Genomic DNA, 19,505 nt, shown 5'->3' with positions numbered 1-19,505 from the left:
TTATAAACCTAAGGGCCTGATTTTGATCTTGGCAAACAGGTTACTCTGTCACAACGGTGATAGATATCCCATCCACAGAAATATAAATCCTTTTATAGCCTACGGGTTTTCTTTTCCGGCGGACAGGATATCCGTCACTGCCATGATGGAGTAACCTGACCGCCAAGATCTAAATCAGGCCTAATACTGTATCTTCGGAATGGGACTAGCTAGGAAAATAATCAAACAACTATTTTTAATAGTCATTAAAATTCCAATTCAATGGTGAAGGTGGATGTTTCCTACATATTATGGAAAAATAACTTTTAGAAAGTTACCTTTACCTTGCCTGAATTCCAGGAAGGTAAATCTGCATGTTTTCTCTCCCACTTTGGCCAAACTGTAATCAACATTTAAATAGGAATGAATGAGGTGTGAACATGCTCCCAGGAGCAAAAATAGGCTGAGCAGAATGGGCAGAGATGGTCCATCTGACCCTGACAGGATATGAAAAGGAGGCTGGGAGGGTCCTATTTTACATTAAAGTATCTAGTCCTGCTTGAATGTTACATCCTGCTTGACAGGTCTACTGAGGTTTTTCATATAATACTTGGGACACACTTCAAAGGCCTCCCCTGCCACAAGCAAATATTAGCTGACACTTGGGCATGGGTCCTTCTTTTGTCCCTCCCTGCCAGTCAGGCCCCTATCACAGTGGGCTTATTTTGCCATTACAACTTCAGAGCTTGTTTGACAGGTCTACTGGGTTTATGTCTAACATTTGGAGCACACATCAAAGGAGAAAACAGAATGTCAAATTAAATTGTGTATATCCATTTTCTGGTTGCTGAAAACTTTGCGTTGTTCTACCACACTTCAGTTTATGAATTTGGTGGGGATACAGTGACCGCCTAAAACTAGATCTTAGTGGGAGTACACTAGTACTACCATCCTTCAATCCACACACATCCCCAGCCCTGAGAGCCTAGGACGTGGCCATCTTGAACATACTCAAAGTAGATAGGTTTAGCATCGGGAACCTTTACCACACTAGCTCATGCCAGGCATAAATGTGACATCTCCAGGCACCCATGTCAGGAAAGCCCTGGACCTGTGGAAGATTAGAAGAGGATGGAACCTGCTGTATGAGACCTGAGAAGAGCATAGGAAGCTGGACCTGCTCTTCGTCTTGTACAGAGGTCACAGAAGTGGACTCCAAGGTTCATAAGGCTGCTATCCTGTTAAAGCTACAGAGACACAACAAGCTACAAGAGGCTTTATCTGCAACTGCCCCGGTGACCAGTGGCAACTGGACCTGGCCTGGACCCCTTGTTGGTCTCTGCCTGCCACTCTGTGAGTCTCCAAGTACCTCACCTGAAGTCCTGAGGGTCTTCAAAAGTGTACTCCTAAGGTGGATTGGGACTTAAAGGACTAAAGTCAGAAGGTAAAATCTTTGGCTAGGACGATGCTGGTTAGTGTACCCAACCCATGCTACATTGCAGTCAGCGTCAAATTGCTTCTAGGTCATGTACTTCTTGGCATTAGTTCTACTTAAAATCTCTATTTGCCCTTGTTGGATTTTTGTCATATCATTTTGTTTATTAAATGTTACTCTATTATTTGTTTTTTTTGCACTTTGACTTTATTACTGATTTAGTACTGCATACATCCTTTTCACAATGACTCTAAGTTAAGCCTGTCTGCTCTTTGCCATAGCTACCAGAGGTTTGAGCTCAGGTTAATCTAGTGACTTTACAGGTTCTCCATGACAAGGATTGTGATAATTACTTGAGGTGGGGTTTTTCCCCCCTCAACTAATAACTCAGTTTCTTCCATTTCGTCAGCCAGGAGGTGCTGCCTTGATGGAAGGAGTAAAGTGGCTGTTTAGTAGGGTCCTAAAGGTTCTTTTGCACGACGAAGAAGCTACCTGGAAGAGGGCATATGCGAGTAACTAAGACACGATATTTGAAAGCAGACCACTGTGTCTTGTAACAAACGTATTCCTGTAGCAAGCTATGAAGCTTAAGCATCTATGATTGTGGAAGTGATTGTCTCTGGTTTTCCCATCAAAGAAGACATGACACCTGTGACTGCTTCGCTCTGAGGAACTGTACTTCATTTGGCGGTCTTATCTGTGGAAATGAAACACAAGAAAAGGTGTTACTCCATGCAAAGTTTGCTCCCACAATAATTGGTGGGAGTGCCAACCTATTCCACTTGACCACCACTGTGAGCCAGGGTTGCCTCTCTGCTTTGTGTGGTTAGTGGGCTTACAGCTAGGCCTGAGGAAGATCCACATGCAAAGATTCAGTGGACCTCTAGCAGCACCACCCGACCATGGGCTCTTGAAAACCGGTGTTGGCACATTAAACATGGGTGTACTTGTGCACACCAGACCGTGGCAATGTCAGTTGGGTTGAGAAAATTCCAATGCAGTCCCACTCCATGTGAAGAGACACCAAATCCAGAGCAGTGGTGCTCCACCTCTTGCCAGCACACGTAGGCCAAGCCTGCTAACAAAACAATCAGGACAGAATGGCATTCAGCAAGGGATGAGACTCCCGGGGAGGGATATCATCACTTTTGTGCCTGGCCAATATGTGAACTTTTGGGACAGGTGAATAGGACCCAAGGGAGCAGCAAGCTAACATCATCCATTATTTCTCCAAGGAGGGCAATTGTCCTGGCTGTCGTAGCGGACCAGCCAAGGGTATTTCCCAGTCTACAGTGATTGTAACCCTAATAAATGTGTACATATTGACATGCTGCATGTTGATTGTGTGCAAGTTGTGTTGTCAGAGGTAAAGAATGTTTTTTTTCATGTAAAAGTACTAGCTGCATCCTTATTTATTGATTGATTAATGATTTTCTATCTCACACTACCTACCTGAATAAACCTTGGACTACTCAATACCACTACCCTGAGGATTAAGATACTAAAGAAGTCTAAGTGGTACTCAGTGTTGGGCTCAGTGGTAAAAGTATCTGATTGTTACAATATGAGGCCAGTGGCATTGCCACAAAACTTTGAAAACTACACTTCTAAAAATAAAAAAAAACATTTTTAGCTCTAAAAATAAATACTTCGGAAAAGGAACACTTCCTAAAGTGTTTGTTCCCAAGTATATTGAACTAAGGACATTATGAAAGAGATTGATGGGTTAAGGGATAAGCGTTATGATACACGGAATGGGAGTTAAGGGCATAGAATTTAAAGACTAGATTTCATGGTTTGGGGTAAAGAGTTAAGGATATAGGGCCAGCTGTACGACTGTTTTTTGCGGTCGCAAACAGGAAATCGTCCCGTTTGCGACTGCAAAAAAGTGTCCTGGCATGTACAAACGCTATTTTGTGAGTCAGTGGCTCGCAAAACAGCGTTTGGGACTCTATCTATTAGGTTGGGGCATCCCTTCCTAATAGCGAGTCACAATGGAATGTGCCATTGTTTTGCGACCACATTTGTGGCAGCAAAACACTCGCAGTTTACCATCCACTTCAAGGAGGTGGTAAGCCACTCGGAAACGGGAAGGAGTCCCCAAGGGATGCCTTCCCCTTTGTAAATTGATGCAAAATGTTTCATTTTTCTTTTTTAAATGCATCCCGTATTCCTGTACTTAAAAAAGCAGTCACAAACATGGAGGTCTGCTGACCCCAGCAGGCCACTATCCCTGGGAGTACTAGCCATTCCTAATGGGGTCGCAAATTGCACCTGCCCCATTAATATTAATGAGGCATGCAATTTCCCACCCCATTAGGAATCACAAACAGTGTATGAGACACTATTGTACATTTCAATTTGCGAGTCGCAAAATGACGCAATTTGAGAGTCGCAAATTGGTAGGGTCGTACATCCGGCCCGTAGAGTATTGTGTTTTGTGGTTAATTACTTGAAGGAAGTGGGCAGACCGTTCACATCCACCGCATTATCTTTGTGGTTGGGTTGACGTGAGCAGGTCATTCACCACGGTGGTAAAGAAAATCCTTCTAGCACAAGTATTTTTGAAAAATAAATTAAGATCATGAGGTAGGAGCTTCTGTCAAGTCCTGAATTACCTTTTTTTAGTTACTGTGACCCACAGAACTGACAACAAGGTATCAAAAGTGAAAACAGACCGTACCATTAGGCTTTCACTTTCATAGGCTCTTGAGGGTATATCTCTAACCAAAAAACACATCTGTGTCCCTAAGAACTAACAATGTCTGATTTCCACCAATACCTCCTCCTAGTGGATCCCTGCTTGGGGACCAGGATCTGCAAGCAGGGGTCCACTCAGAAGATACCAGGGTTATTTTATGGGGGAAGCGGCACCCTAGTGAAAAGGCAAGGGCAGCCATCCCAAAAATATTAACAGTTTTCTGCCTCCTTCCAGATTGATTTTGTTTTTTGGGGGGGGGGGGGGACAGAAGGCCCACTAGACTTCCAGTTATATTTTGTTTTAAAAAAGGTGTGGGGCAGCCACTCTGGCAATGGGCTCACACCAAACGGGGCACAGATAGTCTTTCTTCCCCCTGGGGGACAGAAGCCCATTGTATTGACCTATGCCCCCACCTCAAAAAGCAGCCACAGCAGTTGTTCTGCCCTCTTATGATGGAGAAACCCTACTAATTACCAGGGGAAATATAATTTAAAACAACAAATGGCGGAGACAGCCCACCGAGGCTTTGGGTCATACCCCCGCCCCACAAGGGCCCAGCAGTCGTTCTGCCTCTCCAGGATGCAGTTTAGCGGTGTTTGCTACCGATCTCTCCCTCTTCCCACATGGGACAGAAATCCCACTAGACACCAGGGATAATATATGGGATGGCTCGCCCAGGCATCAAATGGTGACCCCATCCCATAATGGGCTGTGCAGCTTTGCTGCTACCCTAGTGGCAGATTTGGTGAGTTTACACACAATCTGCCAGGAATGGACCAAAACTTGGACCAGGCAAAGACATCATTGACTTCACAAAGTCATAGTTTTCATCCAATCTGGTTGAAGGCAATAAGACCAGTCACAAACGCTGGGCACTGTTTTCATCGGGAGAGGTGTGGAAATTCTGGGTGGTATGAATGTTGTGGATTCCCACTGATTCCAAAACTTTCCCTCAAAGAAATGTGAGGAAAATACAAGATTTTAGCCAAAGGTGGAGGTTTGTTGGGTATCCAAAATTTGAGGTTTGTTGGGTATTCTGGGTAAAAGAACATTGTGGGATCTGGACAACCACACCATCCTGGACTCTCCTGGGTGGCTAGATTTCAGAAATGTCTAGGTTTAATACAATTCATTTAGCGGGTCCAAACACCACATCACCTGAAGAAGTTATTTTTCATGGCAAAATGTTGCTGTCTCCAAGTTGCGCTTTGGGGCTTATCGTGTTGTGCAGCCAGACAAGTGGGTTACCACTTTTAAGAAGAGAGGTGTGCTGTGTGATAGGAATTTTGTGGATTTCTTCAGATTCTGAAATTTCCCCTCAAGGAAATGTTAGGAAAATGTGTGATTTTAGCCAAAGTTGAAGGTTTGTAGAGCATTCTGCGTAAGAAAATGTAATGGGGTCCATACTAGTAACACTATCAGGGACTCTCCTGGGTGTCTAGGTTTCAGAAATGTCTGGGTTAAGACGATTTTCCTCAGTGATGGCTGAACCCGAGCCGAAATACCACAGCCCCCCACCAAAATGGCTCAATTTTAATAGGGAACATTCAGTCTCCATGTTGTGTTTAGAAGCCTATGTTGTCACGGGTGATAGGCCCAGATACACAAGTGAGGTTCCATTTTATTGGGAGAAATGTGGGAACACTGGGTGGCAGGAAGTTTGTGAATCCCCACAAATTCCTAACTTTCCTCTCTTTCCTTGGTATGAAAACTTTGGATAACCCACTAAGGTCCAACCACCCTGGACTCCGTGGTGTCTAGTTTTCAGGAAAATGAGTACATTTAGTAAATGTTTCTGCATTGCAGCTCAACCTAGGTCATAATACTACAGCTAACAACCTCACCAAAATGGGTCAATTTCCTTGGTGAAAATTTGATGTCTCAATGTTTGGTTTCAAAGTCAGTTATATTGCGACCAACAGGCCTAGCCACACAGGTAGGGTACAGTTTTATTAGGGAAATTGAAGTATACAGAATTCTAGGACATTTGTTAATGTTGATTACATTTCTCTCCATTTTTGGGGTCTAATTGGAAGCCAATATACAAGAAAGAACTTATTTTTCAAAATGTCCTCCGAATCACATGATAATATGGGTAACCCAAATTTCAGAGTTGTACAAATAACCACTATTCCTAAACTAAGTATTTCGGGCACATTTAAAAAATGCGTAGGTTTCCTGCATCCTCTTTGTTCATCCATTAGATTTTACCATGTGAACTGCTGCCAGAGCGGTACACAATAAAAAATTATTACATGCTGCAGCTCAAGAGTTAGCTCTGGGTATCACGTTTTTTGGAAAATCAGCATACACTATATATCCCAGTATATTACTTTTGTCAATTGAATATTTGGGCAAACAATAGCAAAAGTTGTCTCCTATTTCTAGTTTTCGTATCTATTTTCATTATTTTTTTGTTTCAACAGTTAGTTTTTGGGGGAAATCTATGAGCGATTTAAACAACTAACCCCCTGACTGAATTCAGAATTGCATCCACTTGTTAGAGGTGTTTAGCTTTCTGAGTTGACCAATGAGTTTCACACCTGTTTCCACTCCAAAATGCAAGTGGGGAGAAACCATAAAAAATAGAAAATATCGACTAACACTTAGAATAATGCAAAATCTCTTGTAATTTATTTTTAATTCTTTTTGTTCCTAAAAATGGTAAAATGGTGAGATTAACATTGTAAACGTTTTGCTGATGCCGTTTGTAATATGGTTTCTCGCACAGCACTTTGAAAAAAACCTCAACATTTTGGTACATTCTGGCTATTTTCTTGGTTCCTCCAGATGAATCCAGAAAACCTGGATACCTTAAGGAACCTTGACATGCAGGGAATAAAGTGCGCACATTTGGCTCAGATACCTTTTGCGGAAAAAAGTTATGAAGACTTAAGCGTAAAGTGCCCCACACATCGGACAAAAATGCCTCATTACAGGGATGGAACAATCCTCAGCAGCGAAGAGACTAAAGGGTTAGGGGGGAAGAGATTAAGGGACCAGAGCTAAAGGTTAGCGGTATAGGGTTAAACCTAGATGGATTAAAGCTTTGAGTTTCAGATTAAAGGGCAGAGGGATCAATGGCAAGGGGTCTGGGATTGGGGTTAAATGTTTGGGAAACAGAGGTAAGGGTTGTTGTATACAGTTTAGGTTTAAATGTTTTGGGCCTCATTTACGAGGTTTTGGCACAGGGGAGAACAGCAAGGAATCCTGCTACGCTGCCCTGCACGAAAAGAAAAGGGCAGGACTGCACCATTTCTATCGGCTGTGGCACATTCCTGTCCTTTTCCCCTTCACTGGTGCACAATGGGCTGCTGTGTGCCAATGCAGGCACCTTTGTGCCATTGTGCAAGGGTGTCTGCGTTGTAGGGGGGATTGTTTTTGTGCAGGAAGGAACACCTTCTTGCAAAAAAATAATCACGAGCGGTGTTTTCCTCTTCCTATATGTGCTGCAGAATGCAGCACACCAAGAAAGAGGGAAAAACGAGGAGAAATAAAGAAAATTCTCATTGTTGTACCTCCCTAATGCCACCCCTGGGGTGGCGTTAGAATCTGATGCATTCCTAGATTTATGATTCCTCGTAAATCTGGGAATGCTTCAGGTTCCATGGGTGTTGCGTGGCAACACCCAAAGCCACACCCATGGAACGCCCCTTTCACACAGTGTTTTGCATGAAAGGGGCACAGAATTACAAGGCCATGAAAAGCCACATAAAGTGGCTTTGCGTGGCCTTGTAAATATGCTGCAGCACATTGAGCCTCCGGAGCGCCAAAAAAGTGAAGCTCCCGCAGTGCAAAAGTGTCGCTAGGGGCCTTCTAAATGAGGCCCTTTGGGTATAGCTTTTAAGGGATAAGGGTATAGGTTTAAAGTTATAGGGGTGTTATGGGTACAGAATTAGTGATTGATTGAAGGTGTCAGGTTAAGAGATAAAGGGTTAAGAATTTAGGGGCAGATTTACAAGCCCCTTGCGCTACTTTTGCGTCACTTTTAACATGGGAAAAGTGACGCAAAAGTGGCGCAAGGGGCCTGTAAATCTGCCCCTTAGTGTATAGCATTACAGGGTTTAGGCTTAAGGTTTTATGGTATAGGATTACGAGAGTTAGGGATTATGGGGTTAAGTGTTAAGATCCAAGTAGTATATAGGGTTAAGTGTGTAGGATATAGAGGTTAAGGATTATGGGGCATATTTATAAAAACTGACGCATCCCTGCATATCAGCAGGGATGCGCCAGTTATTTTGCGCCCCAGCTCCGCCACCATGGATGCGCCGCATTTATAATGCGGCGCACCATGGGGCAAAAACTGCACAGATGCGTCACGCATCTGTGCCGTAAAAGTGGCGCATTGCTGGAGTTGCGTCGCAAGTGCGACGCAGCTCCAGCAATGCTCTGGGGGGCCCTATCTGCACAATGCTGCGTCAATCCTTACGCCTGCTTTAAGCAGGCGCAGGGTTTTGACGCAGCATGGGCTCAAAAGTGACTGAGTGAAATCTTGTAGATTTCACTCAGCCACTTTTAGGAGGCGTTCCTGCGCTGGAACGCCCCCACCTGCCCTGGAACGCCTACATGTGGCGCAGGGCTTTACAACGTGACGCATCTCCCAGATGCGTCACGTTGTAAATACCCTGCACCATAGCGCAGGATTTGCGCCGCTGCTGCGTCACAAAAGTGACGCAACGGCGGCGTAAATGAGGCGCAAGTCAAATATAAATCTGCCCCAATGTGTTTAGGATACAGGTATTAGTGGTTAAGGGGCTTTGTGTTAAGTAGTTAAGAGTTATGGTGTAGTGGTTAACAGTATAAGAACAGGGGTTGAAGGTATGGGGTTAGAGATTAAGGGTTAGGGTATGGTGTATAGAGTTATGGGTGCAAGGTTAGGCAATTGGTTATATGGTAAAGTGTTTGGGGTATAGGCTGACAGAGTTGTGGTGTAGACATTAGGAATTAAGGGGTTTCGTTTGCTCTCAGTTGGAAACCTGTTACATTTAAGGTGTGCTGTTGATTGTTATTTTTAGCTTATCTGAATGAAAAAGTATGAAGTATTGCTTTCAACAGTAACACTGTATTTGATTTATTTCAATGGAACGCACTTCAGTTTTGAAGTGATGCAATTAGAGGTGTTAAAAATTAACTGATTTTTGGAGTTGCAAATTAGAAGTAAGAAGATACAGACAGCCATGTCTGCCATGGGACCCTCAAAAATGTTCCTACAATAGTCCAGTAAACGTAAGTACGCTTGTTAGGTTAACATATGTTATGTGTAATAATAGAGCATGGTTAGGCATGTGTGGTCTCTATTATTGAAGAAATAAAAACCTTCTAATGGGTTCACTGATACACCTGGTCCTTTTAAACCAACGAGAGAGGAGAGGAGTTGGCCTAATCGTTAGGGAGCTCGACCTCGGACCTGGGGGAACTAGGTTCGAGTCTCGGTAACAACGCTAAACATCCTGGGGCAGATTTATGAGCCCCTTGCGCCACTTTTGCGTCACTTTTCCCATGTTAAAAGTGACGCAAAAGTGGCGCAAGGGGCTCATAAATCTGCCCCCCTGTGATTCTGGGAAAATCACTTAATCTCCCCGTGCATAACAAAAAAATGAATGTGTGTCCTCATGTAACGTAACTGGTGCTATGTAAAGCGCTCTGATACCTGATTGGATTCGGGTCAAGTTCGCGCTATATAAAACTTTGCTAAAAAAAAAAACAAAAAAACAAAGAAGAGATTGGCATAGAAGCTGTAATATAAAAACAATGCATTTATTAACCTCAGATGAGGGAGACTACGTCACACAGTACCCTCAGGCAACTGTACAAGGCATTCTAAGGAGTACAGAGAACAGGGGCCTTATATACCCACACAGGGGCTCAAAAGAAGGCGGTACAAGTACACATGAGAAGAGTTACACACATAGATGGTCATACAGAAAATGCACAGTCAACAAGTAGGAGTAATGAGTTGCTGACATCAGTTAGAACAGCCTGGCAGTTCTATACTAGGAGCAGGTGCATTCTAGCAGCTACAGGTCCCTCTGAGCATGTGCAAGCCTCTGGAAGAGGGAGAAAGCACATGGCTAACTAAAATGGCTGCCAATAACAAAATGGCTTTCAGCTCATGCTAACAGCGATTCCTGCAATCTTTAACAGATGGTCCTCTTAGCATGAGCTAAAGACATCCCTATGATCTAGAAGGAACATAGAAAATATTTTGCATATTTATTTTCATAAATTCATCAATATCCTAATCCATTGCTAGATGGGCATTTCTCATTCTAAATATTGTTAAGCGGGCATATATAAGGTATAAGCAGGAGTACAAAGGGAACAGAGCATTGGGTCATACAGATAGCAGGAGAGAGTAATGACTATTATCACAAACAGAACTATCAATATTTTTCAACCCCAAGCAGAAAGCAAATCCTAGGATCATTTAGTCTAATTCTATGTAAAAAACATTTTTAATAGACTTTTCCAGTGTTCTTTTTATGAGGGCTAGATTATCAATCATTATAGTCAAGGAAACGGTAAAGTAACATTTGTCAACTGCTCAGATGAACTTTTCTCTCGCTGAATAAACATTATTCCTAATGCAAATATTAAAGCAGCAGACATATTATTACAAAAACAATCCTGGCTCCAGGGGACCAGGAGGACCAGACAGGGCCATGAGAATTAGGTCGAGGAGCCTCAAAGGGGTGCTCCTCCTCAAAAATGGGACGACCAAAGGGGTACATTGCTAACAAAAAGAAGTCCTTGTGAAATTGAAGCCGCTGTACAACCAGCCAGAGGGGACTCTTCTCCCTGTGTCTGTTTGAGCCTCACAGGCAGGCTCTTGTTGTTCCCACGGTGGAGCTGCACAACTCGCAACTCAGGAATCACGGCCCAGTTTCAAGGGAAAAGTTTCTTCTTTCAGGATAGGGCAATCACCTTCCAGGGGAAATGCCCTCAACGATCCTGTCCAGCGTCTCAGGCAGTGCACCAGTTTTCTTCACTTCAATCTAACAGGCACCAAAGACACAGCACCTGTACCCTAAACTCAAGTCCTTCCCTAACTTCTGTATTGGTCTGCTGGCACACTGCTCTTTCGTTGGGGACACAGATTGTATCCAGTGTGCCCAGGTATTTCTTGATCAACAAACAAAGGTGCAGACTTTACAGCCAGCACTCAGGGGCGTGATGCTGAAGTACCTGAAGCAACCCTTTTTTCAAAGGGGGTCACCTCAAGCAAAAACCTCCTTGCCGTTCTGGTGGGTCTGTGACTCTTTCAGCTGGGCATCGAAAACTGGATCCACGACTTCTCCTTTCTGATTTGTGACCCCGTCTTTCGCCCAAGACAGTGGCAGGGGTACACACTTCACATCCCAGTGTTTCCGGCCTTCTACCTTCAATGAGGTCCTAGTGGCCAGCAATGCCTGTGCTGGTTACATTCACCTTGGCTTCAAGCTGGACTGGTGCTGACTCCCCAGGCTGGATCTGATGTCCAGGCCCCTCTGGCAATGGTTGTAAGGCAGCAAATATCTATTGGTGGACAGAACAAAAGGTCTTTAGACAAGGCATACAAATAATCTATCAACAGAGAGGATAGTCTCAGAATACATCCTAGTCTTGGTGCACCCCATATATTAGCAAGGCACCCAAGAACCACTTCATCTATCTTAGAGTAAAAACCCTTTTTTAAAAAACAAAATTTTATGATGACTTATATAGCGCATTGGACCTATAACCCTATTTGAAGCAGCTAAGGAAGTCTGTGTTCCTTCACTAAATTCTAAGGAAAAGAGAAAAAACAATACAGACATACTCTTAGGGGCCGATTCCAATCCGGGTCGGAAGGGCACAGAACGCGAATCCGGCCGGAAAAACTACGAGCCGTACGCGTGTTTTCCAGCCGACTCGTACAGCTGTAAGAGCGAGCAAGTACGATGCAAGCTACATGAAATTCACCAACTGAGTCGTTTCCGGGTCTGAACCGCTCCGTACGTCTCGGTCGTAAGCTAACCGTGGCGTGCAATGGATGCGATTCACGACCGAGCCAGTACGATGCACGCGTCGGACAGCCTGTGCGAGTCGGAGTGTCCGGCTCGCAAATTGTCCGGGTGGTTGCCTTTGGGGGTCCGCGTCGGACCCCCTGTCACCCGCAGCCCTACGACTCGGACACAGTGGGAGACACATGGGTCTCCCCAACACAGGCATGTACGGTGCGGATGGCACCGACGCGTACCCACTGTAGGGGGCGCCCACATGGGTCTCCCAACACAGGCATGTACGGTGTGGATGGCACTGACGCGTACCCACTGTAGGGAGTGCCCTTGTGCGAGACGTACCCATTCAGTCAATGGGAGCCCATGTACGTGTCGTACGACCGGCTCCCATTGACTTCTATGGGAGTCCAACCGAACCGAGTCCGGCAGCATACGGCTGCATCGTACTCGCTCACTCGGTCGGACTGCAGGACTCTGGCTCGGTCGGAAAACACTCCGGATCTGGCCCGGTCAGAGGGCTTTCCGACCCGGATCGGAATCGGCCCCTAAATCCTTACATTTGTGTATTTCTATATTATTTATCTGAAGACCCTCAAGAAAAAAGGAAATGTTCTACACTTTTACTCATAAACCTTGCATTACTTGTACAGGACTGCAGACACTTCTAAAATGATTTTTCTTTCATAAAGACACCTACATTGTACGCGTAGGACCATGCTCTCATGTTATAGGTGCAGCAGGAAAATCTAAAACTGCGAATTTAACAGGGATTCTTATTACATAAAGAACTAAAAAACTCAACGTAGTGGGTACATAAATTTCTCCAGCACAACATGTTGTAACAAACAAACTCATATAAAACAATATTTTCCTTCAAAAATGTTTGCTGAGGATCACATGGGCATCTTCCCTGACATTATAAACCTTATGCATTCTACTTTTCACCATGTGGACTATGCAACATCATTTTCAAAGGAAAAAACCCTATTCACCAGCTCTAATAAGGGCTGTCAGCTCAATTACACAGACTAACTAATAAAAGACTAGCAATGCCCTTGCAAAACTGTATGTAGCATGAGAATAACATATAGTTTCCCCTTAAAGGTCAAATAAGGGAACAGCAATCTAGACTACTCATCATTTCATAATTTCATCAGACAGGATGGGCAGTAACATAGCATATATATTTTATTTCTTCATTTTATTAAATGCTAACAATTTTAAAACAGTATTACTGAATAGCCAATTAAATGTCGCATGGCTATTTCCTAGACAATTTAGACAGGCTCAAATGAGAGTGAGAAAAAGAGAGAGAAAACATATATTTGCCTACCCTTAATTTGTAGAGGAGCTAACCTCCTTCCCCCATTTCGACAGTAGGAAAACCTGAAATAGGTTTACCTTCTGTCGACACTATCAACCCCTATTTGTGGCAGCTGGGCACACATACACTTGTAGGAGGTAAATAGCACATTGAGCTAACTAGAAAACATTAATAACCAACCACCAATTCCTTTAGCAGGTGTACTAGTGTAACATAATCGTGCATGAATGCAAACTAAATCCCATTGCCTCCTTATCTCAGCCCTTGCAGAGTAATTTTTAAGCTAAAACCATTAGTGCTATATACATGGCAGAGCTATCTCTGCATATGACTGACAAATGCTGCTATCCCTTGATAATGGTATTCAATAGGATAACCCCACCTGCACATTTCCTACACTTGTATTATATCTCAAGAAAACAGCGATATCCCTGTGTGCTCCTAACAAAATATGCAATATTTCCTTCAGCTAATGTTACCTAAAATATTACTTATAGCGCTTTACCCTACAGTGTGAGGATCAGGATATTTAAGTAATACAAAGAAATCACATACTGTCACAGTGGCTCCCTACGTGGAAATTGCACGTTCAGTAGGTTAGTTCTAAAAACAGACTTTGACCTTTGACTCTGAAACCTGTTGTCCTCTGTCTGAGAAGGGCTACGCCATGCGGAGTTTCCAATTCAAGGCAACTATGAAGAATCACATGTGAAAGGCAGTCCTGTTCCCTTCCTGTTTTCCAGTAATTTAGAGGTACGCTTAATAACTACTGCTCGGTTTTTCATACATATTTTCAATTGTAAGCAGTGTGTGGTGTACTTTTCTAGCAGCATAGAGGTCAGCTGCTTGTTCTATATTTGCATGTTTGCATTACTAAAGCCTGAGATCAGTTTGAAAACTGCTCTGAGTGGCAAAACTGCTTTTAAACAGTAAATGTTGCCCAATTTCGGCTTTGGTGTTGGGAGCACTTAAAAATGAATAACCTACAATGTTTTGGCATATTAGTCATCCCCAGAGTGTCCCCTACATATCCCAGGAATGGGAGATCAGAAATGTATAATGTACACCCTTAAAAAAAATGAGTTTTGTATGCCTGGGTAAAGTGACATTTCACATTTTAGTTCACCCCCCCATTGTGATAAAGCGTCGCTTAGATTCAACTTTGATGCTAGGAGTTCACAGTATGATTATTAGGCATTATAGAGATTAAAAAACAAATTTAGTGCACTTATTTTTAATAAACTTTTTTTCATATAATCAAAATTCCCTTTTTTTTAAATATTGATCACCAACCCTTTTTATTGTCCCACATATGAAAAGAAAGCCTCATTCCTTTCCCATCATATTTAAACTCATTCATTTATAACCCTAAGCACAGAAGCCTTACTTGAAACATGAAAAGTCTGCACCACTTTTTAAAGGACAGCTATTATTTAACATCAGAACCACAAATATGCTTATGTAAAAAGCTCTAAAAAAGGAAATCCCTACTTTTAATCTTTTCTCTGTTATCCAAAATAATGAAACTGTCTTTTGTAACTTTTAAAATCAACAGTTTGTAATGCACGCTTTTAAACCATGGTTGCACTGACTTAAAATCTAGTTGACCCAGCATTCTCCTTGTGGCTTGTGAGCAGGAATAGCCATGTGCTATTTACTCAGCTGTACTCTGACCCGCAGGCATCAATTTTGACGCCTTTCTCAGGAGAAAAACCCTTTTGCTACATTGTAATGTCCTGGAAAAGTTTAATCTCCGTTGGTTGTGACAGACAACTTCTTCTCAATGAGAGAGTTTAAACATAGCTGTTTGTAAGCTCTTTTTGTGGTGCAGGAAATTTGAGCATGGTTGAGTCTATTTAAAACTAAGGCATTTCAAGCATGCACAAAATCTATCATTCTGTAATGTTGTGTTTAGTTCAGCAACAACCAATTTACTCAGATGATGTGAATGCCTTTTAATACCTAATACATAAGGATAAATGTGACATTTTGTATCTTAGTCCAAATTATTGTAAAGCCCCCAATTTCGTTTTTTCTTCCTTTCTATGAGGCCTATTTTATTCCTATTGATTGTGAATTCTAATTTATCTTTAGCATTGTGGGAATTTGCACACATGTATAGTTCCTTACTCTTTCAATTTTAATGATAGCGTGCAGCTATTTAGCATATATTACATAATTCATTGCTGGATTATTTTAAAATATATTTTATTATAATGATATTTTGCATAACAGAATGATGAAAAAAAAAACACATTGAGCTCATTCCAGACATTTTCAGAAAGGGGTCATACACTCAGAACACACAATACAGCACGCTTAAGGTTAGCCATTCTTACTAAAAGAGCACAATCGCTACTCATTCACACAAATACCACCGGTGTCAAACTTACAAACCACATAGACATTCAAACACACAATTAACCCACAAATCAACACTTAAGACAGAAACTAAAGACAGCCCACATACTGTACTGAAACCAAACCATTTGTAAATATTAATTGTAAGTCATATTTACAAGAAAAGCTCTCAAAAGTAGTCCAAAAGACAGCACACAAAAAACAGCCCAAAAGACTGTTCCATGTTCAAGAAGCCAAAATACACCAAATTCGCTAGTTTTGGCTGGCATAACACCCAAAAAGCACTCTGCATATCACCACTTCTGAATGTTACTAAGTGCATAGACGAGGATCCTTTTTATGTACATATTTAGTTCCTTGGGGTACTTAGTCACCAAGGAAGAAATACGTTTTTATACCTAAACCTATTTAGGTATCCCCTCTAGGGGAGCCGGCTGATTCCATTCAAGATTCACATTGTTACCTCCAAGAAAGCAGCACATTCTACAATGTGCACTTTAAACAGGCATGTCAAAAATATTGCAGCATATACAATATTATACAGCAGTGGCACTTATGTGCCGTTACGAATTATTCAAAAGTTAGAGACAAATCTCCTCATTACCTGCCATACACAAAAAGCAAATCATATATTTCCAAATTCCCAAATCTTTGGCCTAAACCAAAACAAATCACATGTCGACGACCTTACAAGCACAAATCGCCAGTCTCTCACTGCCAAGTTCTGAGTGACCTAACAGTCGTTTTAAAATACTCATGCCAAAAAGGTTCTCAGTCAGGAGCGGCTACCTCCTGGAGCGCTAGATCAGGGAAACAAGAAATATACTGGGCTGCAGAGACAGAGAAGCTCAGTGCGCAGGGTACCTCCTTAGTAGATTCCTGTCCTGTCCTCCTCAGTAGATTCCTGTCTCCCATCAAGACCACTCCCTTGGATAGCCGCTTCTCTGATGAAGTCCACGTTTCGGGCGCCATTTGAAGAAATAAAAACCTTCTAAGGGGTTCACTGATTCACCTGGTCCTTTTAAACCAACAAAGAAGAGATTGGCACAAAAGCTGTAATATAAAAACAATGCATTTATTAACCTCAGATGAGGGTGACTACGTCACACAGTACCCTCAGGCAACTGTAGAAGGCATTCTAAGGAGTACAGAGAGCAGGGGCCTTATATACCCACACAGGGGCTCAAAAGAAGGCGGTACAAGTACACATGAGAAGAGTTACACACATAGATGGTCATACAGAAAATGCACAGTCAACAAGTAGGAGGAGTAATGAGTTGCTGACATCAGTTAGAACAGCCTGACAGTTCTATACCAGGAGCAGGTGCATTCTGGCAGCTACAGGTCCTGCTGAGCATGTGCAAGGCTCTGGAAGAGGGAGAAAGCACATGGCTAACTAAAATGGCTGCCAATAACAAAATGGCTTTCAGCTCATGCTAACAACGATTCCTGCAATCTTTAACATTATGACGATTGGTATAATTTCAAGGATCTGTGGGTTAAATGGCTTCCAGCAGGGCTCAGCCCCATATACTAGCTGCCAGAACACCCACTTAATTTTCTGGCCAGACTGCCAACAGTTGAAGAGGGTGGCTTGCCAGATGCACTTTAGCCATGTGATTCTGTTCTACCATACGGCAGTGGCAGGTGCGGTAGCCTTTCACCACGGTAATGGTAATGGCCACACCACTTAGCTTCTTCCCAGTGTCTACTGGAATATTTTTGACATCCATAAGTGAGTATTTGAAGGCCTGTTGGGGGTTTGAGTGGGCCATTTGGGTTGCACATGCAGCATTTGAGGAGACACCATTGGATTAGCAAAAAATATTTTATAGACCTGTCCCAGTGACTCAAGGTTTAGAAACATATTCCCTGAAGACGTCAAACAGCGTATATCTTCAATGTTACCTAAAAATCTATTTACGTGTTTTTCCCAGGTCAGCTACGGTGCTTCGAGTGAAATCTTGGCGCAGAAGAACCGCTACCCCTCCTTCTTCCGTACCATCCCCAATGACCGGAACCAAGCCAAAGCCCAAGCCCTTCTGATGAAGCACTTCAAATGGAACTGGATTGCGGTATTAGGCAGTGACAGTCAGTATGGGAGGCAGGGTGTGGAACGCTTCATCTCTCTGGCACCACAATTTGGTATCTGTGTGGCTTATAAGGCTCATATCCCAAAAGAAGGAATAGGAAACCCCTCCATGGGCAAATCAGTCACAACAAAGGTGAAAGAGATTGTCTCCCAGCTCAGAAGGTCGGCCGTCAACGTCACCCTCCTCTTCTCTGAGCCTGAGTACCTGCAGTTGTTCTTCTCCATAGTAATTGAACAGAACATAACAGGAAAAGTCTGGGTCGCCAGTGAAGCCTGGGTACAGAGCTCACGCATCTCTCTCATCGACAACATACACAGCATTGGCACTGTGCTGGGAATTTCAGTGAAGCAGGTGCTCATGCCCGGCTTCAAGAGCTTCATCTCCAGAGCCCTGGAGTCCACAGGTCAAGTTCATGGAGATGTGCTGCCAGTCAGTTACTTTGGTCTAGAAGGACATCAAGTTAGTGGGGGCCTGTTCCGAAGAGGGTGTTATCAAAACTGCAACCAATGCAACACGCTCACTATGGATGATCTCCCAGTGATCTGGAGCCCGCCGGAGAGGAGGAAATCCTTCAATTCCTATGCAGCCGTCTATGCCCTGGCCCATGGGCTGCACAGCCTACTGGATTGCAGCCTGGAAAAGTGCAACACAAGCAACAATGTCTTCCCATGGCAGGTAATGGAAGGCTCAAGAAGAGGCAGACATATCCCATCTAATAGGAGAGAGCAGATGCATGAAAGGGCTATATTGTGTACACCAGGCATGGAAGAGCATGGCTGGAAACATGCCAGCCATCATACCAATGAGCAAGCAGCAATGTTGAGTTGGAAGAGACTGAGGGACATGTAGCAATATCCAAGTGGCTGGTAAGAGGAAACATATCAACAGGTGAACAGGTGCTGATGTCATCCAGGGTAGGCACTTTCCCAACAACAGGTAAAGCAAGGTGTGTGAACAAGCAGTGCTACCCACTAAAGTATGTAGGCTTCCCCTCCCCAGTCTGATGCCCTTGTCAATGTTAGGTTTAGAGGTTGATAATGAGAGCCACATAAATATTCCCATAAATTAAAGAGGCTAGTGCCAAACATGTTGTAGGCTGTACTTTTTTATTGTCTTATATGGCGCACACTTTGACTGAAACAAGCTTCAGTGTGCTATAGAGTCAGAGTGGAAGAAACAGCAGGCCTCCAGTATGCAGGGCAAGAACATTGAAACAGAGTGTAAATGCAACATGGTATAAATGATCACAATATGTCGAATTGCCAAAAAGAGGATATGGTATCACACACTATGGAATCATCAGTACATTGATACATTGAAACATTGGCATCCTAGAAACCTATTTATTCACAGATGAGCTGATAGTGCAGCAGGGTCACAGGTCACTGGACAGTTTGGGGAAGTAGTGAGCATAATTGCATGAAAGTTGTGTTTCTTTTGGAAAGGTAGAAAACCAAATGTGCAAGACAACAGACGACAGAAGCAAGACCAAGACGTGTTACAACAGAATAAATTAGGGATAAAAGAAGTAAAGGAAAGGCTCCGGGGGTGAAGGTAAAATGAATAAGAAGAAGTTGTATTACTGAATGAGGAAAGTTTCATGAAGGGATAAGAAAGAGTCAGAAGACTGGGC

At 43.1% G+C, this 19,505-nt stretch overlaps 1 protein-coding gene across 1 annotated transcript in view; it reads left to right on the top strand.

Annotated features, from left to right (window-relative positions):
• LOC146868265 (taste receptor type 1 member 1-like) overlaps positions 1 to 19,505 on the top strand; it is a 74,386-nt gene that overhangs the window by 32,229 nt on the left and 22,652 nt on the right. The window contains exon 3 of the mRNA XM_085624098.1: positions 17,717 to 18,547. Coding sequence (XP_085480224.1) covers positions 17,717 to 18,547 — 831 coding nt within the window. The remainder of the gene's footprint in view (positions 1 to 17,716; positions 18,548 to 19,505) is intronic.

Source organism: Triturus cristatus, chromosome 1_2 (assembly GCF_964204655.1).
Source record: "Triturus cristatus chromosome 1_2, aTriCri1.1, whole genome shotgun sequence".
In the NCBI taxonomy this organism is placed as follows: domain Eukaryota; kingdom Metazoa; phylum Chordata; class Amphibia; order Caudata; family Salamandridae; genus Triturus; species Triturus cristatus.
This window is presented reverse-complemented; position numbering and strand designations above follow the sequence as displayed.